This window comes from Brassica rapa, chromosome A09 (assembly GCF_000309985.2).
Source record: "Brassica rapa cultivar Chiifu-401-42 chromosome A09, CAAS_Brap_v3.01, whole genome shotgun sequence".
Taxonomy (NCBI): domain Eukaryota; kingdom Viridiplantae; phylum Streptophyta; class Magnoliopsida; order Brassicales; family Brassicaceae; genus Brassica; species Brassica rapa.
In genome coordinates this window covers 37,875,957-37,900,837 of record NC_024803.2, presented here as the reverse complement: position 1 = coordinate 37,900,837, position 24,881 = coordinate 37,875,957, and the positions used below count along the sequence as shown (strand labels likewise).

Below are 24,881 nucleotides of genomic sequence, written 5' to 3'. Positions count from 1 at the left end.
TACATATATATCAAGAAATGAAAGAACTAAGAGAAATATCTTCTTTTTTTACAAGCTAGGTTATATCAGATATTTGGATGTTATACATATGTTGGACGGTGTACACGTGCTCCATGTCATCTGCTTCGAACGTAATACAAAAATTTGTGAACTAAAAGAAAAACACTGCTCTCTCCTCTCTAAACTCTTCTTTCTCCCTGAACCTTCATACAAATATTACATTGGGATACACGAATACCGAACTTTATAAGTATTTAAAAATCCATTATGAAAGTGATGATATATGTGTTCCATCTTTTTACCGAGAAGACACCTAGATAAACAAATAACCATATTATATATTACATAGAGACACTAGTACGTGAAGTGCATAATGTACAATCATATTCTAAAACTTGTATACGTATACATACCCCCTATCTTTCGCAACTAATATGATCAAAACATAATTGACCAGCTACAAGTCTATCTATATAAACATTGACTATATAAAGTGGCAGGTCACACGTAATTAATTTATTCTTTGAGTTGTTGTCATCGTATCAAAACTGTCGATAAACGACTCTTCCAACGCATCGTGAGTTAAACATGATCGGATTCGTCAGTTGATTCTTCGCTTTTCTTAAACAGGTTCCCACTTGTTAAATTGTATTTTACGAATATACAAATACTATATTGGTAAGAACTAAAAACGCAAGAGAATATAACATTTCTCTCTCATCTCTGTTCTCTCTCTCGTATCCTTCACAGAGAGGAGATTGAGAAAGCTTTGTTGTCAGTTTTACGATGGTTTTCTTCGCCATCGTTCAAGCCTCTCACCGGCTTCGGTCTCATCCGACCGGTTTTGGTCTCCGGCATCGCATCTGTCATGATGGATGGTCGGCTTTGGTCTCCGGCGTTCTCACCTTCCTCTCCGGTGAAGAACGGCTGGCTCCTGTCTCCGCGTCGCACTTTGCTTTGTGTTGACGGCGGCTTCTCCTCGGGTTCATCCCGATTTTGTTTCAGTCTACGGTTCTTGTGGTTCCTCATTGCAATCGACTCTCTTCTAATCTCCTGTCATCTGATCTTTCTCCCCTCGTCAGAGGTTGTCTCATCTTCGTGCTTTCCTTTATCTTTAAAGGTGACCGAACTGCATGCCGGATAGTTGATGGTTGATTGGTCGATTGAAGACGATTTGTTTCTTTTCCGAGCCGTAGACCTGCAAAGCGTCTGGGTTTCTGTGAAGGCTGCTCTCCGTTGATGGAGCTCATGCGATTAAACCGCTGGCGTTATGGCTATTCATTTTGCTAAAATTGTCCGACGGTCTCTTCTTTCCGTTATCCTGTTTCCGGTGTGTCCGGTGGATCTACGGGAAGTTGCTCCGGTGACGATTTTCTTGTCGTGAAGTTCGGTGGCGTTTCAGTTCTCGGACACGTGTCTCTCCATCGCTAACAATGTAACGCGTGGATGTGTACGGGTTGACTCATCTTCTTCATTTTGGACTTTTTTATCTGGTTTTTTTGGGCTTTCTTTTTAGCTGTGTTGGGTTTTTTGTTTGCCCTGGGTTGGGCCTCCTTGTATTTGCTGGTATCTAGCCTTTGTGCTTTTATAATACAAGATGACAAAAAAAAAAAAAAAAACGCAAGAGAATAATAAACAAAGACACACGCAATTAACACGGTCTTTGAAAATAGTTTTTTACTCATTAGTCTTTTGTTTATTAAACAAGTTAAAAAACGTTATACAGTTGACAAAACACACAATTATATAGATTGATTCATAGTTACTAGCTCTGTAAATTATTATATAACGGGTATCGCCATTGTTACTGAATAGTTTTTCACGACAAGTTATTTATGTTATTAATATAAAAAAAACTATTATTACAAAGGTGTATAGATTTTACATACGCCATATATTAAAAAAAGGAAAAATGGATAAGAGGGAATCACATACTGCTTAAACTGAGTTTGAATAATAATTGTAATAGTATTACTTTTTGGCAATGGTATATCGTGATGATGATAATAATATCTAAGAGAACATGTCAACAACTTAAGTGTGCATATTATTGTAACCTGTCAAATCACATGTGACTGATTGATGTTGCATTTTCAAATGCGATTCTCATGGACTTCAAATATGTGGCTCACAAGCGTTTTGTCTTTTCGATCTGTTTAATCATTAACAAATGTTATTTTGCTTTGCTTTAATGTTAATCTAGTCACGTATAAGTTATAACATTAACAAATGCGAAATCCACCGAGGGATCGAATAATCAAATATTATTAAAAGCTTTCACGCATGAAACTTGTTACATTGGCTATTTGTTTATGTCCCGCGATTTGGAAGATCTCTCTACCACATGTATCTATTCTCTCACGACAAAGGAATACATCCTCTACACATAAGCTTTCTCATAAACTATCACTCAATAGAGAGGGTGGTATATGATACGTACAACGCAACTGTTGTCTCTTGTCAAACATAACACTTTTTAGGCTTGCAATCTATTAATTTATATTTTAAGCAAAAAAAAAATCTATTAATTTATACTTGTGGTATCAAGCCTCATCACATACATCTATTTCCGTACAGACACACAAGTGCTCGCCATAGCTATAACAACGAGAAGGCGATTGACAAAACTCTTCAGAATCCTATCGGACATCGACTCTTTGGTTTTCTCCCCTTCCTCCGCTTTCCGTTCATGCTCCGTTGTCTTCACCCCAAGATCCAGTAATAGGCCGGTAGACTCTTTAGCTAAAACCTATCTTGTTACGTTTTTGGGCCTGAGACTATATATAGTACTCTATTTATGCTTTTTAAAACTATGTTATGTTTTATTTAATTAATCAAAGTAACTAGTTGCCCAAAAAAAAAACTTGTGGTATCACAATATCACTATTAAAATTCAAATATTGGCTTAGAGTAAGTACGTAATACATGAACCAATACGTAGTAATTTTGAAAAAGGATTGCATAATAATCCTAACATAAGAAAACTTAACGAAAATTGCTTAAACATATACGGGCCTTTCTTAAAGCCCAAGCAAATAGGGTTATTTGATCCAAACACTATCTTGCAGTCTTGTTGAATATATACCAAAATGTATAAGGGTTTATATGCAATTGCTCCATAGTTAAATAACCAGCAAATCACGTTGTCTTTTTATCGCGCGAACTCGGTGCCCGACCCGTTGAATGACCCGACCCGGTTAATCGGAGAAGAGACGCAGATAACGTTCGAGCCTGTAACTTCTCGCCGAGGATTTCTCTCTCCAGTCTTCCTTTTACCGGTCCGTTTCGAGTGAAACAGAGGATGGCAACCGGTTTAGCAATAAACCGATGCTCAATTTCAGTATGCAGAACGGCCGATGTGTTACTAAACCGGCCAACGGTCTCCGTCGTCAGGAATTTGAAATTCAATCGCCGGCTAATCGGAAACTGCTCGATTGCGTCGGCGGTTCCTTACATCGTCGCGGAGGACGAGAAGTACGGTAACAAACAGGTCATCAGCCTCACTCCTCGCCTCTACGACTACATCCTCTCCAACGTTCGCGAGCCTGAGGTATGTATGCATCTCTTCCCTCTGCTTCTATTGCGAGGGAATTAGGGATCTCGATTCTGATTTCAGCTTCTTTGATTGATTGATTCTGTGTGTTTAGATTCTCAAGCAACTTCGTGAAGAGACTGCGAAGATGCGAGGTAGTCAGATGCAGGTAGGGCTATGGTTTATTGCTAATTCGAAGTAGCTTTGGTTGGTGTATTGAGTGTGGGAGATACTGTTTATTGGCTGTGTAGGTGTCTCCTGATCAAGCGCAGTTACTAGCAATGCTTGTACAGATTCTTGGAGCAGAGAGGTGTATCGAAGTTGGAGTTTACACGGTGTTAATCTTCTTCTTCTTCCTATGAGTTTCGTAAGCGTTTGTATGCTGAGTTCTTTATGGAAAATGATGGTAAGTTTGTTTGTTTTTGTCGACAGGGGTATTCATCATTGGCTGTGGCGTTGGCTCTACCAGAATCAGGACGTCTTGTTGCCTGTGAGAGAGACTCTAACTCTCTTGAAGTTGCTCAGAGGTATTACGAGCTTGCTGGTGTCTCTCACAAGGTAATACTCTGTTTGGCCTCTTGGAAACCCTTTGTACCACGTGGTTAATTTTCCTATATCTATTTTAGATTCGTTATAAACAACTGTGTGATTGTTCAGTTTGTTTACACTAGTCAGGTTATTGTGAAACATGGTCTTGCAGCAGAGTCATTGAAATCGTTGATTGAGAACGGTGAAGGATCCAGGTTGATACAGTAGCCTTCTTTCCATATTGCTTGAAATGATTCGACTCATTTCAGCTTTTATTGTTTGCAGCTATGATTTTGCATTTGTCGATGCTGATAAGAGGATGTACCAGGACTACTTCGAATTGCTTCTTCAACTTGTAAGGCCCATATTATAATGCTAATCAGAAAATGATCAAGTTATAGCTTTAGCAGTTATCTTCTGTTGATGCAGGTCAGGGTTGGTGGAGTCATCGTGATGGATAATGTTCTTTGGCATGGACGAGTCGCGGATCCTATGGTACGCTCGTAAACCATAATCATGCTCCAAGAGCTTCCTTCCCCAGTGAAAAGAAAAATGTAGTTTTATAACACTATAATTTCACCAGGTGAATGATGCCAAGACCATCAGCATTAGGAATTTCAACAAAAAGTTAATGAATGACGAACGTGTAAGCATTAGTATGGTGAGTTTGTTCCCCTTGATTCTTTGGCTTTATGCTTCCAACAAGCTCATGCTTGAGTTCGTCATCTATTTCTTTGCACGTCAGGTACCAATTGGTGATGGCATGACGATATGTCGCAAGAGATAAGAAAAAAAACATTTGGATCCAAGAGAGAAGTCTTTAAGCATAAGAGTATCAATGAAGCCGAGCGCATCACTGTCTGTAAACGTTCTTTTGTTTGGACAGTACTCACAGTTCTCACTGCATTCTAGCAAAGAAAGCGTCGGGCACAGAGAACCTGATCAGCTTGGGAAGGCCCAACACATTAAGTTACTATGCTTTTTCGACATTTTGGCCGTTCTGATTACTTGAAAACAAAAGTTTAATTAATGTTGAACTTGCATAACCTTAAACACTAATGGAGTAATGGGACTGAGCAAAGTCTGAGATAATATCAGAGCATCTTAACCGTTCAAACCAGACATTGTTTCAAATTGCGTTAAAATCAAATTGTTTATAAAAAGCAATAAAGATAAGACACAACAAACTGTTAGTATAGATAAGGCTTATCATTAATATTAGTCATTATCTTGTAATGATCTATGTTTATCTCTAAGATCTATGTTGATCTATAAGTTAGATAAGATGTATAAATACTCTACACACAACGTGAATAAGATCATCCATTCATAATCTCTCTATATGGTATCAGAGCTATTCTGATCCTACAACAAATCTCTCTTCTTCTTCTCTAACTTCTTCTCTAAAATCGACAATATGTCGTCTGATACTTCTTCCTCTGCCACATCTGAGACTGCAACAATATTCAACTCTGCAGATCCTAAACTTACTCTTATCTCTCTCAATATGTAAAACGTAACAAAACTTACACCAAGCAATTTTATTACGTGGCGTATACAAGTTCGTGCACTACTTGAGGCACATGAACTTCACTGTTTCATCTCAGAAGAAGATCAAACACCACCAGCAACCATCTCAACAACTGAAAACTCTAATGAACCAAACCCTAACTTTGCGGCTTGGAAACGTCAAGACAAGCTTCTCTTCAGCTCACTTCTTGGTTCGCTAGCGGTGGCGGTACAACCTATTGTTGCAAGATCAACAACATCACGTGAAATTTGGGAGACTTTTCATCGTACCTATGGTAAACCAACAAGAGGTCATGTCAAACAGATCAAGCAACAACTCAAGAAAATCTCCAAGGGTAACAATACTATCAATGACTACATGAGGTCCATCATTGACAAATCTGATCAACTAGCTCTTCTTGGTGCTCCTTATGATCATGAAGATCTACTGGATATAATCACTGACGGTCTTGGAGAAGATTACAGAGCTATTACTGAGATGGTAAATGGCAGAGACACTCCTATCTCCATTGATGAGCTACATGAAAAGCTCATTAACAGAGAAAACACTTTAAAAGTGTCCTCTCCCAAAGAATCTGTGGTTCCTGTAACGGCTAATGTGACTCAGACTAGACCTCAACACAACTTCTCTACATCACAAGGAGGTTCTTCAAACAGAGGAGGGTTCCGACCACAACGTCCGTACTTGGGAAAGTGTCAACTATGGGGGTTCAAGGACATGGTGCCAGAAGATGTCCACACTATCAGCCGCAATCATCAGGACAACAATATGGATCAATCCCGTACACTTCACCACGTCCTACACAACAATGGACAGCTCCTCACTTACCTTTACCCACTCCTCAATGGCAAGCTCATCACACAACAACATCATCTCCGCATCCTGACTTCTCTCAATGGATTTTTGACAGCGGTGCTTCACATCACATTGCAAGTGACATAAGTAACCTGTCGCTTCACTCACCGTACAATGGTGGCGAGAGTGTCATGGTTGGGAATGGATCAAATCTGCCAATAACTCATACTGGTTCCATATCTCTTCCCTCTAACTCTCGAACACTTCTTCTCAATAATGTTCTTTGTGTTCCTGAGATAAAGAAAAATCTCATATCTGCCAACAAACTGTGTAAAACTAATAATGTGATGATTCAACTTTGCCCGTATGACTTTCAGGTGAAGGATCTTCACACGGGGACAACACTTCTCAACGGCAAGGCCAATAAGGGAGTGTATGAGTGGCCGATATCTTTCTCACCAAACACTTCTCAAAACAAAGTTTCTGCGTTTTCTTGCATCAAAACTTCTTCAACAGATTGGCACTCTAGATTAGGTCATCCAAACTCCTCTACTTGGCATCCTAATTTTCATTCAAGAATGAAGCACCTTGCGTTGGACTATCACTTTGTTCGACAACAAGTTCAAGCTAAGAAACTTCGGGTAACTCACATAAGCTCTGTGGATCAGCTTGCTGATGCTCTCACCAAACCATTGGCACGCTCACGATTCGAAACACTAACATCCAAGATTGGACTTTGCAAGCGACCTCCATCTTGAGGGGGCATGTTAGTATAGATAAGGCTTATCATTAATATTAGTCATTATCTTGTAATGATCTATGTTTATCTCTAAGATCTATGTTGATCTATAAGTTAGAGAAGATGTATAAATACTCTACACACAACGTGAATAAGATCATCCATTCATAATCTCTCTATACAAACCTCCGAGTTGGTTTGATGAACATTGTCCCTCATTGTCTTTCCTAGGCTTCTCACAAGAGACATCATGTTGCATAAAAAAAAATGTTCGAAGTTGAGGAGGCACTAGAGGAACTCCCTGTTTGTAGACATTCTCTGCACTTGATTTGGATCGGTTTGTACTACTCGGTTGTGCAGAAGGCAGCGATGATTTTCCCGAAAAGGTAGTAGAATCAGCATGTGCAGCACCAGGCATTTGTCTGACAACATTTGGTATGAAAGATGATGAAGGTTGCTAGTTGATTGATCGTGATAGAGTGGAAGGAATGGAGGCTCGTCCGGAAGAGGATATTCTTAGAGGTATGATGGTGCGATAATGGTCAACGAAGGCTCAACAGATTCGGTTACTATGCATTTTGGACATTTTACCCATTCTGATTACTTGAAAATAAAATTTTAATTAATGTTGTACTTCCATTTCCAGGGAAATGGCATATTCCTCTATGAACTAATTGTTCCCGGTTTGTTCATACACAAACTTTTAAACCATGCCAAAAACTACATGAACAACGGGAAAGTGGTTTATTTTCCTATGAACTAGTTTTTTCTGACTTTTTCATACACGAACTTTTAAACCATGCCAAAAAGCACATGAACAACTCTATTTTTTGAATAACATACACAAACTATCGTTTTATAAACTAAATCTCCTAAAACTGTAAATGGTGTTATTTAAATGTTAACTGGGTTCATGACAAATGGAGAGACGGTTTAATTTGGATTGATAAAAAATACTATGTAATTTTATCCTTTTTTTTTTTTTGTCAATTGTTCTTCTATTTCACAAATAGTAGTAAAACTATTTATGGAAAAAAGAGCAATTGACAAAAAAAGAAGAAGAATAAAATGGCATAGTTTTTTTTATCAATCCAAATTAAATCGGCTTTCTACATGTCATAAACCAAGTTAATGTTTAAATTACACCATTTACATTTTAAGGGAATTTGTTTAAAATAGATAGTTTGTGTATGTAATTCAAACCAAACATTGTTTCAAATCGCGTTAAAAATAAATCGATGAACCGGTCTAATCAACAAACCGAGATTGTTTCTAAAACAGCAGGATGTTTGATGGCTTAAATTAAAAACAGCAGGTAGTTCTTATAGTCTGCTTGACTCGGTGCCGGCACTGGGCAGGTGTACCCACCAATTCAAATAACACGGTTACACGCAAACTCCGAGAAAACCCCCAAATCTCCTCAAATTAGGGTTACAAATCGTTCATCACACTTTGAACGCGAATCGGGCAAATTCGATTTATAGATTGCAGGAACCAATCGATTCCACGTGATGCCGTCGTTCTCGTGGATCAGCATCCCCTTACTCTTATTGCTATTCTGCTTGATCGGCTCACAAGCTGCGGATGATCTCCCGGAGAAATCAAGCGGTGGCGTATGCAGCGGTGTTTCGGATCCGGGCGGGTGCCCAATAAACTGTTTCCGGGCGGATCCGGTTTGCGGAGCCGACGGAGTCACGTACTGGTGCGGGTGTCCCGACGCGGCGTGCCACGGAGCTCGCGTGGTGAAAACGGGAGCCTGCGACGCGGGTAACGCGGGAAGCGCTTCTGTGCCGGGTCAAGCTTTGTTACTCATCCATATCGTTTGGCTCTTCTTGCTCGGACTCTCTCTTCTCGTCGGTGCTTTCTGAATGGATTAGATAAATAAGAAAATTGATCCCAATTCGTTTGTAGCTTTTTCTTTTGTCGTGATTTATAGATCAACACTTGTGTTTGAGATGATTCATGCTTCTGTAGATCGTTCACACGTTATGTGTTTGTATGTGTAACGTTAAGTTGGTTTCTATTAAGGGATGTGTTTCCTTTCCTCTGTTATAATTTTGCTTTGTTGTCTGCTGAACAAAGGATGAATCTTTTTCGTTTGGGTTGTCATTAGTCATTGATAGTAGTAGTAAGAATGTGGGTGAGACCTGATCCATGGAGACTGGGCATAGATAGACATGGAGTAGCCAGGCAGATGCAGATACTTTCCTCTCTAGCTCTAACTAAGCATTTCAAGTTACCGGTTCACTTGAAAGGAGGAGGTCTTTAATGGGTTCTCTTTCGGTTTAACTGAAGCCTTCTTCTCTTTCTTATTCAGTCCTAACTGTTTCTAACCAGTAGTTAGTTCTCTTTCTGGTTTAGCTTTAGATGTTTCAAATCATTGGTTCACTTGGATGTTTCTCTATAATTTCTATCTCACTGGCGGTTATAAGATTCGTAATATATCGGTATGTGATTTCATACTCTTAACGCTAATGAGTTGAATCAGACTCGTAATATATCGGTCAGCTTGTCCAAGCCACGAAAAACCATGATAATAACAAACAATTAAAGTTAACTAATGAGTTTATAATCTAAGATTAATTACTCAAAACCTTCTTGAACCTTGGTATAACAACAACAAAAAAAAATATTGATCATTTTTTCCCTGTAGAACATGGTATTTATCTTCTTCTTTTTTGTTTGTTAAAATGTACTCATAACTTTTGCTTACATATTTTGAATGAAAAAGTTCATTTCCCATGTTTGATCACTAGAAAGAAGAGTAATGATAAAAACGGTAGAAATTTAGTTCTAAAAAAAACCATTATAAATGTAAGAGTTGTTCAAAAAAAAAAAACCATTATAAATGTAAGTAAATTTATCGTCAACAATTTAAATTGATTTGATTTATCTTTTATTTACTTCTCTTTGTGGAATCATCATCATCATTAGTATTCATAGCTCAGTCTAACATCTCATCTGCTATTCCATACATATATTATACGATTATCTTTTTTTGTGTGCACATACATAATAATGTGATCTATAGGTAAGTAGCCCTCGCTGATTTATATGATTACATAATATTGTGATCTATATGTAAACAGCCCTCGCTGATTTCAATGGCTTTTTCGCAGCTAGGTGAAGTATAGGCTATTAAATTTAGCTGACATGGTCCTGGTTTTGCTTAATTAGTATAACGAACTATGAATGCTAAAATAAGTCTTAAACTTTTATCTCTTATTCAAGATTAGATTCCCCACAAAAATAGTAAAACGTACACACACACATCTATATATATAAATACTTCAATAACCACCTTTTTGCTAAAATCAATAACCATTTACATATATATGGGGAAAAATGCCTCTAATTTTTGTTGTTAATTATTATTTACATATCAGACAGACCTGTGTATTTTTATATAGTAACTATTTCACTTTTATCTCTGCATGCGCTCATGGCTCATGCTAGTATATAGGCTTACTTCGCAGTATGCTAAAAAAAACTCTATAACAGACAAATACTGACATATCTAAAATAACAACCCTCCCAAAAGGCTCTAGATTTTTTATCTGTAGCACCACTCAAGAAAAGCTTGAAGTAAATATTGTTTAGTTTTATTGTACCAATACACTGAGGCTCCACAGATCTATACATACCAGAATATATTTCTAAACTAATCTTGGAACTAGCTAGCTATATAAGCCCTAGATTCTAGTTATTATGGTATGTATATAGTTTAGTTAATTCTTGTGAGTTGTTACTAATTTTTTTTTTGTCACCGTGAGTTGTAACTATATGTGTGCAGAAACCATGAAAAACAATAACATGTATACACACAGTTACATCTATACTATATTCTTTTTTTTTAACAGAACATATATACTATATATAAGATTCATGTATATTATCTCTATGATTGTCATCACATTGTGTTAGTTGTTAATTTTATTATATTTCTGGCCAAAACAGTATATCAACAATGGAATTCAATTTAAGGAACGGAGTTAGCTACACGCATAAACACACCATACAAGACCTAAGATTAATTAACAGTTTAACACTCTGCATGCGTGTATCTTATATAAAGTATATATGTACATGTATGTGTGAGTTGACTTGTGCAATGATCCAGACAAAGAAACCAGCTTTGTTCTAACTTCTAAGTAAGAAAAATAAAAATTACTTCTGTACCAGTTAATGCATCAGCAATGTATGTGAAACAGTAACAGACCATACATTTTCAATCTTACCCAGTTGAAAAGTTCTTTTTTTTTTAATTTAATACTATAAGATATAATACGAATTATTTTGAAATATAAATTTTAAGTCTAATTTTGTCTCTGCCCTTCTCCTGCAAGCTGCAGGTTGACAAATTAAGCAGCAACAACGGCTTCAGAAATGCAGCGGTAACCAGACAGCAGCCATATCAAATAAACTAAACAGTTCAATAACCATTTAATGTCAGTATACACACAATATTTACATATTTATATATACATATACATACATTTCACTTTTCTAAGACAGCCCATATCTTCTGATTAGTTTCTGACCAAATGGACATGGGTTTTTAAGTTTAACACTGATCCCTAGCTATCCAAAGTTTATGTTCTGTATATATACTCTGACCCATCAGAGCTAAGAGGAGACTCATCGAGAAAGTACGCTTCGAATTTTTTTGAATACAATTATAATCAATCCAAACTCTTATCTTCAAAGAACATGCTATTTCTTGATATTATCCTTGAATCTTGAACGACATCCTTATGTCACATATATATAATATGTATAACTATCATATAGAATGTGTATTAAAGTGATTAATCTCATAATTAATCATATATCCAAATCGAAAGACAAAGAAGACTTTCCTTTCTTAGTTGTAAACAAGTGATGATCCTCATCGACAGTAGCACCTTCCATCGCTACTAAAGACTCATCATCACTGCTCACTAACCTCAACTGAAGGAGAGAACCAACACCAGCCATAGAAACGCCGCCACGTGACATACTACCACCGGAAGACGACGACTCTTCCTCCGTGCTATTCACACTTCCTCCTCCTCCGCCGCCGCACTCCACGTCCACTCCAAACAGCCTTAACCTCTTCTCTCCTCTTGATGAAGCCATATTAGCCACTTGTGCTTCTCTCCTTTGCATTATCACCGGCACAGATTCAATCACAGCCGTTGGATAATACCCAATTCCAAGATCTCGTTGAAACCGATGATGATAAAGGTTGTGACTACTTTCAAAACTTGTCGGCATCTGAGGGTGAGGGAAAGAGTAAAACCTAGGGAACATAGCTCCGGCGAACTGATGATGATCTGGAATCTTTGGTCGTCTCCTCCAATCTATGTAAAGCTTGTCTTTATTACAGGGATCTCTTTGAAAAGACACGATGTCACCAGCATCAAGCTTCTTGTCTTTGACAAAACGGCTCCAACCTTTTGTCATGACATAACTTTGGCTACTGTTCCAGTAAGAGTAACGGAATCTCCATGAGCTTCCTGTACGGTCTTCGAAGTCTAGAAGCAACCCTTTGTTGTTTGTTGAGGAGTTGTCTAAAGGGAAGTATCTCTCTGCGTGTTGCTTTGGGATCACGAGTCGGTTTAGTTTCCCTACGTCGCTTGGTGTTACTACTTTGTCGAACATGTTCTCTCTCTCCATTGAAGTCGAAGCTTCTTCCAAAGGCTTCTTGTTTTCTTGATTCATCTTCTTGTTTTGGGGGAACCCAACTCAAATCTCTAAATATTTTCTTGATTCATCTTCTTGTTTTGGAAAGAGAGAGAGATGAAACCCTAGTTTTGGAATTGAGAAAAGGGAGGAGAATTGGTGGAGAGAAGAGTATGGTGGTCGATGAGATTGACCTAATTATACAAAAGTAGAAAGTGGGTTTTTTTGCACCTAACTTCACTGATTAGCACGGTTCTATCTGATCTTTTCTCAAATGAATCTTTCTCTCTCTACTGTTTATGGAGCAAGAAGCTCTCTAACTCCAAGAAGAAAAACAAATTATAATTAGGAACAATCTCTCAAGAACTATAAAGAGGAGAGAAAGAGAGAGAAAGATAGTATATAACTGATAGAGATATGGGCTAAGATGAGAGAGAAAGAGGGGACCCATGAACAATCTGGTTCTGTTCATGTGAGCTTCTGTCCTTTTTTTCTACTATCCTAGTTTCATTTTTCTACATACATTATATTCGTTATTACATTTATTTGTTTGGCCTTTCCTTTTTCTATAATTGATTAATAAAATCTTACGTATATACACCGTCCTCAAAATGTAAAAGTAAAATTTATTATTATTATTATCCCGAGTGGTCAATTATCATAATCAATGAAGATTCATGTAGCTAACATACCATCATTTGTAAGTTGTAACTCCAGTATAGTAAATCATTCCAAACGAATTCATAAATATTTGAAAAGAGAAAACGATCTAGATGATAGTCATTCAGAAGAAGAATTAAGAAAACATAGCAAAACTGTATTAATATGATTATGACGACTCTATTAATCAATGTCTTTTACCAACAAAATAAAAAATTAAGACGGGTGATATTTTAGTTTGGGTTGAGAAGTTTTAGTCTATTTTGTTTCGGAACGTGATTATTTTAAAAGCTGTAGTTCTAAAACCGAAAAATGCAAAATAAAAGTTTTATTTTCAAAATATCAAATTAAAGCAATAATCTAAAAAACCAACAAAAGTTAAGAAGGGTTCTCTCATATCTTTGGGCCAACTCTAAGACCATCTCCAACCCACCTCTAGAAGTAAAAAGTAGGATTCCTCTATATTTTCCTCTAAAATAGAGGAACTCTATTATAGAGTCATACATTGGAGCAAATCCACTTCTATAATAAAGATCTCTATTTTAGAGGAAAATATAGAGACATACATTGGAGATGCTCTGTGCATGAGGTTCTCTTTAAGTTTTTGTTGTATCTTTGAAATGTATGAATTTTAGTCGAATTTTAGAGATAAAGAATTATATATTGTAGTCTTTTCTTTAAATATAATCTTTTATCTATTTTATATTCTGATATAGTGTCACGATTCCGAAATAGGATCCAATAAAAAAAAACTAAATGGTTGGGATATGAGGAGAAGTATATGAGGGCTTAGTTTTGTTTTTGTTGAAGAAAAAAAAAAACTAAAAGATTAGTAAAGAGAAAACTATTGGATTTTTATGAGCAGAGAATAATAAATGCTAATTATTGAGCTCTGTGGTAAGGCATTTTGGGATGGGTTACTTGCTTTTACAAGGACAAGACGACATGTTGTTTTATAATTTTGGTCTTTACTGTTGACTTTTTATTTGTTTGGCCCTCAAATTAAACTTATTACAGAAAATGATACTTTAATAATTAAATTCAAAAAAAAAAGTGAGCAACTCATTTATACTGTTCTTTAAAAAAACTCATTTATACTTCGAAAAAACCAACGCATTTTATACACAATTACATATGTATAAGTTGACAACAACAAAATTATATGTGTGCCATAGATTTTGTAGAACATGCAATTAGAAATGTGCAAGTGATTTTTGCTCTGTTAATCAGTCACTATTACGTCATTTTCTATTATCCTGTGTATATTTTGGATGTGAAGGTTGAACCTAACAAGGCTACTTGAAGATAAAAAGTTAGGACATATGACGACTTAAACTCAATAACTCATACCCATCTCTTTTGTAATTTCTAAACCATGATTACAATTTAAGAGCCTAGCTAGATTCAGTTTATTTTATGTATTTCTTTAGTGTTTTTGGTGTGCCTAATAGATAAGGTCTACGTATTACGGAGAATTGTCTTCGTGTCTCCTCGACCATATCAAACTAAATGAAAGTGATCTATCGCCGTCTGTAATTACGAAAATGGTGGGCTAAGTTGTGATATGCTTTACTTTCTGCCGTACTCGCTTTATTTCATATCCAGTCGTGCTTATAATACATAGTTTTACTTCTTTCTTTTAATGGAATGTACAGTTTAGTTCATGTAACTGGAAATTCAAGAAAGATTTGGCAGCGAAAACAAAAGAAGGAAGGAGAGAAGGAATGGAAGGAACAAAAAAATATGTCATTTTAGTTTTTAAAAAAATTATGATTACGAAGCTTAAACCTCAAAGAAGGGTTTTCACGTTAACATAATCATGCTTTAATCTTAATATATCAAGATCACGTGAAAACATAAATAAAACTATAGTAAATTTCTCGTGGGCCGACCAAAGTATCTAGACTTATAGTGCTGAAGATTTAAATATATTTTTTTGCTAAAAAGTTATTAATTTTTAAGAAATCCAAAATGAAAATCGATACGGTTTTTAGTTTTGTGTACAGCTCATTCTTCAGACCGACATCAACGTATACACTACTGCATAATTAATACACATGTTGTTCTAAAATAAGACACGTGGCACTCACATGACCCCTCTCGATCAAAATTAAAAGTTTGTTTTAAAGTTTTCACGTACATTCATGTTAAAACTTATCGTTATTTACGTACGTGGTGAGTGGTCCTGAAAGAGACGAAGCACCATTCATGTCTCTCTGGCTAATTTCGGCTTAATTAGGGGAGGATAATAAATTATGTAAATCTTAATTAGGCTTGCTTTAAACAAAGGTTAAAGTTTATCTCTTATTTTGAATTTAAAAAAATTAAAGAGTAGGTGAAAGAACATTGATCAATGTGGTCCAAACTCTCATCTCACATTACAGAATTGAGTGGTCACAAAACTTTCAGGCGATAAACTGTTATTTTTAGGTTTGATGGTTACTCACCATAGATTAAATAAATATTCCACAGTGATAGATTACTTTAATAGGAGTATATGTTAACCCACTTTTCTTTTCTTTATTCCATCATAACACATACAAAAATGAATTCAGATTATTAAATTATTTACAATAACTAATCGGTCCAAATATATATTACTCTATCCGGCTCACCAGTGGGATTTCTTTAATATGATTATCTGCAAAGTAATAATGACGAATAAAACAAATTATTTCTGATATCTGAAAAATGGTGAAAAGTTAGTAAATGTTTAATTTATAGAAATGTTGGAAATTAAGAAGGAGACGTCGTAGCGTCGCCCTTTTCAAAGCATATACCTTTGTAGTTTGTAGCCACGGGACCGATCTAGAAGTCTGCTCATATCCTATAAATCTTCCTATACATTCTAGATTTAAAATTTGAATTGAACCTTCAAATGCGAAAACTTTTCCGTATACTAAGATGTGGGGATATAAAATAAAGGAGAAGACGATACCATATATCATATGTATAAGCATTGTTATGTATAATGATTCATATTAAGTAGATTGTAATGCAAACAATTAGGAATTTGATCGACAAAAGAGATTCCAGTTTGCTCATGATAAAAATTAGTAGACAATATATATAGATAAACTCATACAACTTTGTTATTATGTTTATTGATCGGTTGCAAGTATGAACATTTCAGTTATGTCATCTTGATTTGGAATATCGGTATACACTAGCAACTTGATTTTGAATATGATTCTATATGTTATGGATAAAAAAATATATATATATACATATTGTCAAAAGTTTGAAGTATGGTGGTGTAACAAAAAGAGTGATGTAACTTAATGGTAGGGCATAACTAGAGAGGGAAGTACAATGCTAAATTATTATTATTATTATTTTTTAAAACTTTAACAATGCTAAATTATTTACAACATCCAATGTGATATCTGACCTAGAAGATGTATAACACAGAGACATGAAACCATGCGGTTAAATAAAAAATGCAGAGTAATATAGTGGGGGATGGCTATGAAAACATGTGTGGACATATGTGAAATGAGTTAAAAGAAGAGATTATAGGTTAAGGACCACTGCTATAAGTCTCTAATAAGTTGAGATTATACGTTAAGTAGAGTATACATATGCTTTGCATTTGCACTTACCTCTTTTTAATGCCAACTTGCTTCTTTACTCATTAAGTCTCCTTTCCATAAAATATCTCTCCCTCAGTGGAAACTTATATATATACTTTTGTTGGGTATATAATATTGACCACGGTTAATATTCTCTTAAATATGAGGGAAATGACAAAAAGACCTAGCTGATGCCTGATGAGCCTCATGCCAAGAAAGTAATAAGAGGGAATTGTTTCTGCAGATTGATTTACCATTTTCTCTATAATGTTGATGATTAAATTACATTTGTGAACGATGTAGCATGAAAACAAAATTGATAACATGGACAGACGGGACATTCTTGTTAATCAAATCTAGTATGATACGTTACATACCGCGACCACATTATGTGAGAGGAAAAGGAAAGCAACATAACAAAAGAGAGAAAAATATTATATGATTTGTATGTAGTTGATATGATAAGTCGCAATCAAAGATGGTAGTGGTGAAACAAAAGGCGGACCATTCTATTTAATAACAATAATAACAAAATTGGAAGATGGATGGTGCGATAATGGCGACAACATGTTCCAACTGTCATTTGCCCCCAGGGTCTAGGACTCTCTCTCCCTAGCCAACCCTTTCGTCTATTTAATTACATTAAATAAATAATTTAAACTAATTTGCTTTACGAAGTTTACTCATAGCATGGGTCTTGAATAGATTATTCCTCTCACCTTTGGTATCTCATTCGGACTTGCTTTAGTTATTCTGATAGCGCGAGCTTTATACGCTCCAAGCATTGTTCTTCTCGACTTTAGTTTGATCATTTCATCTCGGTGATGATATCCATTAAGAATATTGCATATATGGCCATATGGGAAACGAGCTGATAGAATTATAAGGGATTTCATCATATTGGAAAGAAGATGGAACATAGTTAACGAATTATAGTAAATACATAAGTGTCAACTCATCATTATCAAATCGTTTGAATGTGAAGTTATAATACATTTCTTCTTTATGTAATAGCAAAACCCTTTAGACCCAAAACAGATAATTAGCTCAAGAATAATAATTTGTTTAACTATGAATAAGTACAACTACTATATATAACCGTATGGAACATCATGAACTTGCACATATACAGGTATTACTTATTTTACATGTAAATCGATTATTATATTGTTGACTTGACTTCATCTTTTGTCTCGACTTTTAGGGTTCGCACTTCGCACACACACGCACTGATCATACATGCTTAAATTTATTTTTAAGAATACATTTGGTGGTGTAGGTATTATTGATTTACATCAGAATAAACATAAGAAATCAGAAATTTAATATATATATATATATATACAGATGGTGGATTTAATAAATGTAGATGCAAAAGTATATAGGTGGGGTAGGTTTTGTATGAGGAGAGGGGGATACAGAGTAATCAAACCCAAGTTTGCTGAAAGAAAATATTCAATTGTATGCAAAATTGGATATGTCTTAAATCTTATTATCATTTTCATGATTACTTTTCGTGTTATTATATACTCCATATATCATAATATTCTTTAGCATTGTAACACGTGTAAGAACCTTCACATTTACTGTTCTGTGTTGTCATTACATTTGTGAATTTGGCAATACATATGCATACACTCCTTCAAAAATTATATGGCCTCTGCAATGGCTGCATAAGTCAGCTAATAATGATCCCAGCCTCAAGCTATATATACATCCACATAATTTATCGACTGTTTCCACAATTAACCACATATATTATATTACATGCACATGACATAACATAAGACATGCATCTCAATATGTAATGATGGTGTTGGATCCGGCCAAATTAACAAAAAAAATTTCATCATAAGATATATATGAAAATGTCAATGTCTACGTGCTGGTGGCTGAAATAGTTGAGTATTTTAAATCTATAAGAAAATATAAGTACGATCCCTTCCACAACAACTTTGTTTGATTAAAAAATCTGATAACTAAACGTATATACATTGATCTCGTCTTCACTTAATGCACAACTTGTCAGGTTTTGAGATATTAGTAAAGGTTTCGATATGTGGAAGATTCGGTTACACATGAAAGATGTAATGAATAGGAAGGTGAGAGTGGTCCAACCAAATAAAAGACGATTGGTAAAGATCAAAGAGGCTCCATTGTCCCTTCACAAATCTGATATTTGTTTATTAGGTTTAGTCGCTTTCCCTTTTTCCAACAACACAATGCCCACATTTTGTAAATTTACTTAGATATTATTTCTTTTAAGCTTCATTATATCATATCTATAAGTTCATTACATTCCATTGTTCTTTTGATATTCTATGTATAAAGAAAAAAAAGTGAGAAGAGATTCATATCAAGAACAAACAATGGAAGAGGTATTTAATGGACTTGGAAAATGAAAAAGCCCAATTAATACCAGCTTATAGCTCATTAGTGGACTGAAGGCTGTAACAATATCACAAATCTTGGATTTCAATGTTTCTCTTTTTCAAACATAATTGGGCCTATATCGGATTATTGGGCTTTGCTTCTGGCTGAGTTACGTGGCACTTTCACGTTATTATCTTTTTATTTCATGATAATTAGAACTGGTCAAAGGTGATGTGGCTTTGACAAACTGATAAGTTCAAGTTTTTGTTTTGTCGGATTTATCATTCATTAGCGATAAACATCCATTAAATATGTATCCTTACAAAAATAATATTTATATTCATCGTTCAAACTCATGATATTTTGTTACTGGTTGTACAATACAATCCATCGACATCAAAGTTTTATTTTGACACTTAAACAACGTGATAATATAAAGAACTGTCGGCTAAAATGAATCCCATGGCTTCTATGGTGTGACATATTAAAGCATCTCCAATGTAAAATTTCATTTTTTCCTCTAAAATAGAATAAAAGTGAAAATAGAGTAAAATTACTTAAATCCTACTCTATTTCCCACTTTATAATGGAGTGATGAACAAACAAAAAATAGAAATGGAGTAAATTTTATAATAGAGTGAGATATGGAATTGAGTTAGAACCTTGCTTACTTCATATTCACTTTTACTCCATTTTAGAGAAAAAAATGGAGTAGGAACGAAGATGCCCTTGCTGAGTGTATCACTGGATTTATTTATTTGCACGGGCCGCTGCTTAGTAAACCGAAGAGTACATTAATGCAACTATTATTCATTTAGCAATATAGTTTGTAGTAGCAACCCGGTTTTTATAAAGTATGCTTTTCTACCTTTTTTATTTCACAAGAATTCAAATTAACTGATTCTAACATATTAACCAAGGAATTGACTATAATATGTTGTTTTGTTTTTTTTATTAGAAATAGAACAACGTCAGTTTAGAAAGAAAAAAACTGAATTAATGTTTTATCAATGAAGTGGATCTACCGTGTGAGGAAGATATATGCACTAATGCACATTAGAATATCACTACACCATTTTTTGGTTAATGTTAAATTTGAAGTGATAATAAATTAATTAGATTTCTCAGTTTTGTAATTCAAACCCATTGTTGATACATTCATCAACGATTAAATTATCAATTAGACCCCTATTTTTGTAACAAACTTTAATTGCCCTAAAGAGATAATCTTAAAAGATTATTATTGACAATAACTTAAAAGATTAATTACATAAAACATTTAACAATCTTTTTTTTTCTTTTTATTAAATAAAAAGAGGGTAATATTCTGAGATACTTCCTAGGTCCTTTCCTCGTGGAACTTTGGATCCAAGACGTCAATTTTTCTTCTCAAGGTTTGTTGTCGAGTACAAGTAATAAACTCCTTTGTTCATAAGCTTAAACCAAATCTCATTCTCTCTCCCACACACACACAAACACACAAAAATAAAAACAAAAAGTTAAAAAAAAAAAACAAAACACACAACACAGAAAAAAAATATAAAGTTGATAGCTTTACTGTATAATTAATCAAAAACAGTTCGTTGTTCTTAAAAAAAAAAAAGTTTAGATTTTTCTCTGTTTCGTTCTTCTCTCTCTGCCTTCGTAGTAGTGGAAACAATGGAGGTTGGTTCAACTAAAGATCCGAAATTTTAAAACGGGTCAAGAAAAAAACCAAAAAAACCCGGGATGGACAACACGGCACGACTTGTGGGTGACTACGAACTTGGACCGAGACTCGGGTCTGGTTCCTTCGCCGTGGTGTGGCTAGCGACGCATCGATCGTCTGGTTTGAAAGTGGCCATCAAGGAGATTGATAAGAAGAAGCTTAGCCCTAAAGTCAGAGACAATCTCCTCAAGGAGATTTCGATCCTCAGCACTATTGATCATCCCAACATCATCAGATTCTACGAAGCTATTGAGGTTTACTCTTTGTTTCTTTTGTATAAATTTTAAAAGTTTGAATTTTTGGAACTGAAATTGATCTGGGTTTTGTGTGTAGACTGGAGATAGGATCTTTCTTGTGTTGGAGTATTGTAGTGGAGGTGATCTTGCTGAGTACATCAATGTCCATGGCAAAGTCTCCCAACCTGTTGCTAAGCATTTTATGAGGCAATTGGGTAATAATAAGATCAGTTTTTGTTATGTTTCTATGTCTTTTCTTGTTTGAATCTCTCTGTTTTATGTTTTTGTGTTTTGTAGTTTTTAAATTTAGAATCTTTTTTTAATGTTTGAATCTTTCTCTGTGTTGTGTTTATGTTCTTGTGTTGTGTAGCTTTAGGTTTGCAAGTACTTCAAGAGAAGCATTGTATTCACCGAGACTTAAAGCCTCAGGTGAGTAGAAATAAACCTCCTTATGTTTTAGTTTTGAAATGGCTATGATGAAAAGTCTAGTCATGGTTCTGATTTTTCTTTAAACTCTTTTCAGAATTTACTTTTGTCTTCCAAGGAAGTAACTCCATTGCTAAAGATAGGAGATTTTGGGTTTGCAAGGTATTATTATTTATGACCAAAAAAAGATGTTTTCTTTTTATGGAAATGTTTTTAGTTTTTGGTATGTAAATGTTGAGATTTTTTTCTGTTAGGTCTTTAACACCAGAGAGCATGGCTGAAACATTTTGCGGTTCTCCATTGTATATGGCTCCAGAGATTATCAGGAACCAAAAGTATGATGCTAAGGTGAAGACAACTTGAAGAATTATATTATCTTTTTTCTTTTCATTGTTTGAGTATGTAATGGATATGATGTTACAGGCTGACTTATGGAGCGCTGGTGCGATTTTGTTTCAACTTGTTACTGGGAAGCCACCTTTTGATGGCACTAATCACATCCAGGTTTATTGGCTTGTTAGACTTATGAACTGCCTCTTGAACTTTTCTAGTGAACTTATGGACTTTATCATGCTTTTTGGGATTTGATGATCTCTGCAGCTCTTTCAAAATATTGTGAGAGACACTGAGCTGAAATTTCCTGAAGATGGTTTGAATGAGATTCATCCTGATTGTGTTGATCTCTGCAAAAGTCTTCTACGCCGAGACCCAAGTACTTATATGTTTCTTCATTTGTCTACGTGTCTTTATGATCATTCAAACCATACTTCATTGAAAAATACATTCTGTTTCACTGTAGTTGAACGCTTGACTTTCCGAGAGTTCTTCAGTCACAGGTTCCTTCAAGAGCCAAGGTAATAAATATCTTTGATAATTTGATTAGCCATTGAGTTCTTTAATCAACTACCAACCTTCATTTTCTTTCATACCAAATGTTGTCAGACAAATGCCTGATGTTACTACCTCTAGGGGGAAATCATTGTTGCCTTCCGCACAAACAAGTAGTACAAACAGATCCAAAGCAAGTTCAGAGAATGTCTACAAACATGGGAGTTCCTCTAGTGCCTCAACTTCGAACATTTTGATGCAACATGATGTCTATTGTGAGAAGACTAGGAAAGACAATGAGGGACAATGCTCATCAAACCAACACGGAGGTTTGTTATTCACATTTGAGCTCATCTCTATTGCTTTTTATAAGCTCAAAACACTCAGAAACGCTTCATGTTGTCATTTGTGTAGTAGTTGACTCGCTTGAGCTCATAGAGAGGGAGTATGTACTTGTAAACCGTCCTTCTGAAGGTTCATCAGAATGTTTCGACGCATCACTTCAAGATTCAGTTGAAGCACAGAGACCATTGTCTGATGTGTCAGGACCACGACCAGAAACTGGATCATCATACCTGTTAACAGAAGTCCAACGGTTAACGATCGTTCATCCTCCAACGAAGCTCCAAGTCTTGCAGCAGTATGCAGAAGCACTTACAGAAGTAGCTCGCGAGATGGTAACTTCCAACTCCTAATTTCTAGAGTCTCTCTCAAATGATAACATTCTAATACTGTTGCATACAGGACAATGCAGGACAGGTGAAGGAATCTTTTGCAGTCACACTCGTTGTTTTAGCTGCATGGAGGAAAGCTTTAGAGATATGCGATTCTTGGATGGTGTCCGTTGGAGAGGATAAAGTGAACACAACAGCTCCAGGGACTTCAAATTCACCAGCAGTAGCTAAAACTTGGGTGACACAAGAGTTTGTTACTGCGTTTAACCAGGCTGAGACTTCGTCAACTCGACTAAACCAAACAAGCGGTTGGTACTTAAACCGAATATTTCTCTTTTATGTTTATTTGCACTTTCACTGAATGTATCTCCTTCATCTCATTGTAGCTGCTAGTGCTACTCATATGCCTGACGCCATGGAAACAATATACGAGAAGGCACTAGCATACGGCAAGAGTGGTGGGGTAAGTAAAATCGTTTCTATCTACAAAAAGTCTGAGACTTTTGTTGAAAGCTTCCACCTAGGCCTGCGGGTTCCGTTAGTTCAGGTTATTCGGTCTGGGTAGTTCGGTTCCATATAAATCTTACCGAAGTAACCCGAAATAAAAGTTCGGTTCGGTATTCGGTTAGTTTGGTTTTTGAAAATCCTACCAAAGTTTTGATTTTGGTTTAGTTTAGTTAAAATTTTAGATAAATTCGATTAATTTTGGTTAGTTACCTTCGAAATTTGGTTAGTTTGGTTCGCTTTTTTGGTATGGTTTGGGTATAATTTTGTTTTTTATAAAGAAGAAAACCGAAGTAATCCATTGCCGTTTTTTAGAAAACCTACTGAATCAACCAGAACTTCTAACCGAACTTAACCTAAATTTTGGTTCGGTTTGGTTCAAAATCCCCGGCCTACTTCCACCTTTGTCCTAAAAGCCTGAAACTTTCTTTGTGGGTTGGATTCAATGTTGCTCTTTGTTGTTTTGCAGGCGGAAGAATATTTGAATAACAAGGAAAGTGCAGCAAGATTATACAAGAAAGCAATTCTTCTACTCTCCTTTATAATAGAGGAAGCAGTGACTCTACCTCTAAACCCTCCTTTCTCATTAACCCCTGACGACAAGAAGAGGATTCTCTACTACATCTCTAACTTGCAGCATCGTCGGTCTCATCTTTAGTGGAAAGTCGACTGCTACATTGTACAGAAAGAAACTTTCTAAGCTTGGCTCTGCCTTGAAGTCAAGTTTATAACATTTGGTGTTTTCTTATCTCTTGAAACTTCAAAACGGTTACTCTACTATTTGATGATGCGGTGACCAAAAGTATTTGCCTCCACCCATTGTATATAGTATAACTAACATCAAAAGCTTTAAATACCAAAAAAAATGTTAGCTTTGTGGATTTTTTGTAAATGGTCCCATTAGTTTTAAACAGAGTATTACAAGTCCATGAAACCATATGATAAAAAAAATCATACAAACAAGTGTTTTCTTTGTTATAACATCATCATCATCATCAGATTCAGCTTATAACAACAATCAACTTTCTCTTGAAGTCACACCGTATGATATTGACCATACCATTACAAACAAAACAATTTATTATTGTCAATAAGCAGAAGTCAGCCCATT

General features: G+C 35.4%; 4 protein-coding genes across 11 annotated transcripts; 3 read left to right on the top strand and 1 right to left on the bottom strand.

Annotated features, from left to right (window-relative positions):
- The first annotated feature begins 1,352 nt into the window (after positions 1-1,352).
- LOC103842025 (O-methyltransferase MdmC) lies at positions 1,353-5,177 on the top strand. 4 transcript variants are annotated; one of them, XR_004450868.1, is made up of 9 exons: positions 1,353-3,550; positions 3,648-3,701; positions 3,784-3,867; positions 3,965-4,090; positions 4,190-4,275; positions 4,346-4,415; positions 4,471-4,555; positions 4,644-4,721; positions 4,806-5,177. XR_004450868.1 is itself a non-coding variant. In XM_033278857.1 (9 exons), exons 1-9 carry the CDS (start codon positions 3,302-3,304, stop codon positions 4,845-4,847), a joined length of 855 nt encoding a protein of 284 aa, XP_033134748.1. In that variant the 5' UTR covers positions 1,944-3,301; the 3' UTR covers positions 4,848-5,162. The 4 variants fall into 4 exon arrangements, 2 of the variants coding, with proteins under 2 accessions (XP_033134748.1, XP_009116871.1); XR_004450869.1 differs by having other exon boundaries at positions 1,938-3,550; positions 4,208-4,275; XM_033278857.1 differs by having other exon boundaries at positions 1,944-3,550; positions 4,490-4,555; positions 4,806-5,162.
- A 3,263-nt stretch (positions 5,178-8,440) lies between these two features.
- On the top strand, positions 8,441-9,182 carry LOC103842023. Its single transcript, XM_009118621.3, has one exon. The coding sequence runs from the start codon at positions 8,637-8,639 to the stop codon at positions 8,991-8,993; it is 357 nt and encodes a 118-aa protein (XP_009116869.1). The 5' UTR covers positions 8,441-8,636; the 3' UTR covers positions 8,994-9,182.
- Positions 9,183-10,887: 1,705 nt separating this feature from the next.
- LOC103842022 (B3 domain-containing transcription factor NGA2) lies at positions 10,888-13,794 on the bottom strand. Its single transcript, XM_009118620.3, has one exon. The coding sequence runs from the start codon at positions 12,826-12,828 to the stop codon at positions 11,950-11,952; it is 879 nt and encodes a 292-aa protein (XP_009116868.1). The 5' UTR covers positions 12,829-13,794; the 3' UTR covers positions 10,888-11,949.
- A 6,586-nt stretch (positions 13,795-20,380) lies between these two features.
- On the top strand, positions 20,381-24,653 carry LOC103842021 (serine/threonine-protein kinase ATG1a). Of its 5 annotated transcripts, none has more exons than XM_033278842.1 (14): positions 20,381-21,356; positions 21,436-21,553; positions 21,709-21,767; positions 21,862-21,926; positions 22,019-22,112; positions 22,188-22,268; positions 22,365-22,476; positions 22,564-22,618; positions 22,707-22,723; positions 22,757-22,921; positions 23,010-23,269; positions 23,337-23,574; positions 23,653-23,729; positions 24,240-24,653. In XM_033278842.1, exons 1-14 carry the CDS (start codon positions 21,123-21,125, stop codon positions 24,426-24,428), a joined length of 1,764 nt encoding a protein of 587 aa, XP_033134733.1. In that variant the 5' UTR covers positions 20,381-21,122; the 3' UTR covers positions 24,429-24,653. The 5 variants fall into 5 exon arrangements, with proteins under 5 accessions (XP_033134733.1, XP_033134731.1, XP_033134732.1 ...); XM_033278841.1 differs by having other exon boundaries at positions 20,557-21,356; positions 23,007-23,269; XM_033278840.1 differs by having other exon boundaries at positions 20,440-21,356; positions 22,707-22,921.
- Positions 24,654-24,881: the final 228 nt, after the last annotated feature.

What these genes read in the sequence shown, in the direction of transcription:
- LOC103842025 (XM_033278857.1), top strand. Translation starts at nt 3,302, where the DNA reads ATGGCAACCGGTTTAGCAATAAACCGATGCTCAATTTCAGTATGCAGA. An exon ending in GAGAACGGTGAAGGATCCAG is followed by an intron (nt 4,276 to 4,345) that starts GTTGATACAGTA and finishes TATTGTTTGCAG; the next exon opens with CTATGATTTTGCATTTGTCG. An exon ending in AACGTGTAAGCATTAGTATG is followed by an intron (nt 4,722 to 4,805) that starts GTGAGTTTGTTC and finishes TTTGCACGTCAG; the next exon opens with GTACCAATTGGTGATGGCAT.
- LOC103842023 (XM_009118621.3), top strand. Translation starts at nt 8,637, where the DNA reads ATGCCGTCGTTCTCGTGGATCAGCATCCCCTTACTCTTATTGCTATTC.
- LOC103842022 (XM_009118620.3), bottom strand. Translation starts at nt 12,828, where the DNA reads ATGAATCAAGAAAACAAGAAGCCTTTGGAAGAAGCTTCGACTTCAATG.
- LOC103842021 (XM_009118617.3), top strand. Translation starts at nt 21,123, where the DNA reads ATGGACAACACGGCACGACTTGTGGGTGACTACGAACTTGGACCGAGA. An exon ending in GATTCTACGAAGCTATTGAG is followed by an intron (nt 21,357 to 21,435) that starts GTTTACTCTTTG and finishes TTTTGTGTGTAG; the next exon opens with ACTGGAGATAGGATCTTTCT. An exon ending in TCGACTAAACCAAACAAGCG is followed by an intron (nt 23,575 to 23,652) that starts GTTGGTACTTAA and finishes ATCTCATTGTAG; the next exon opens with CTGCTAGTGCTACTCATATG.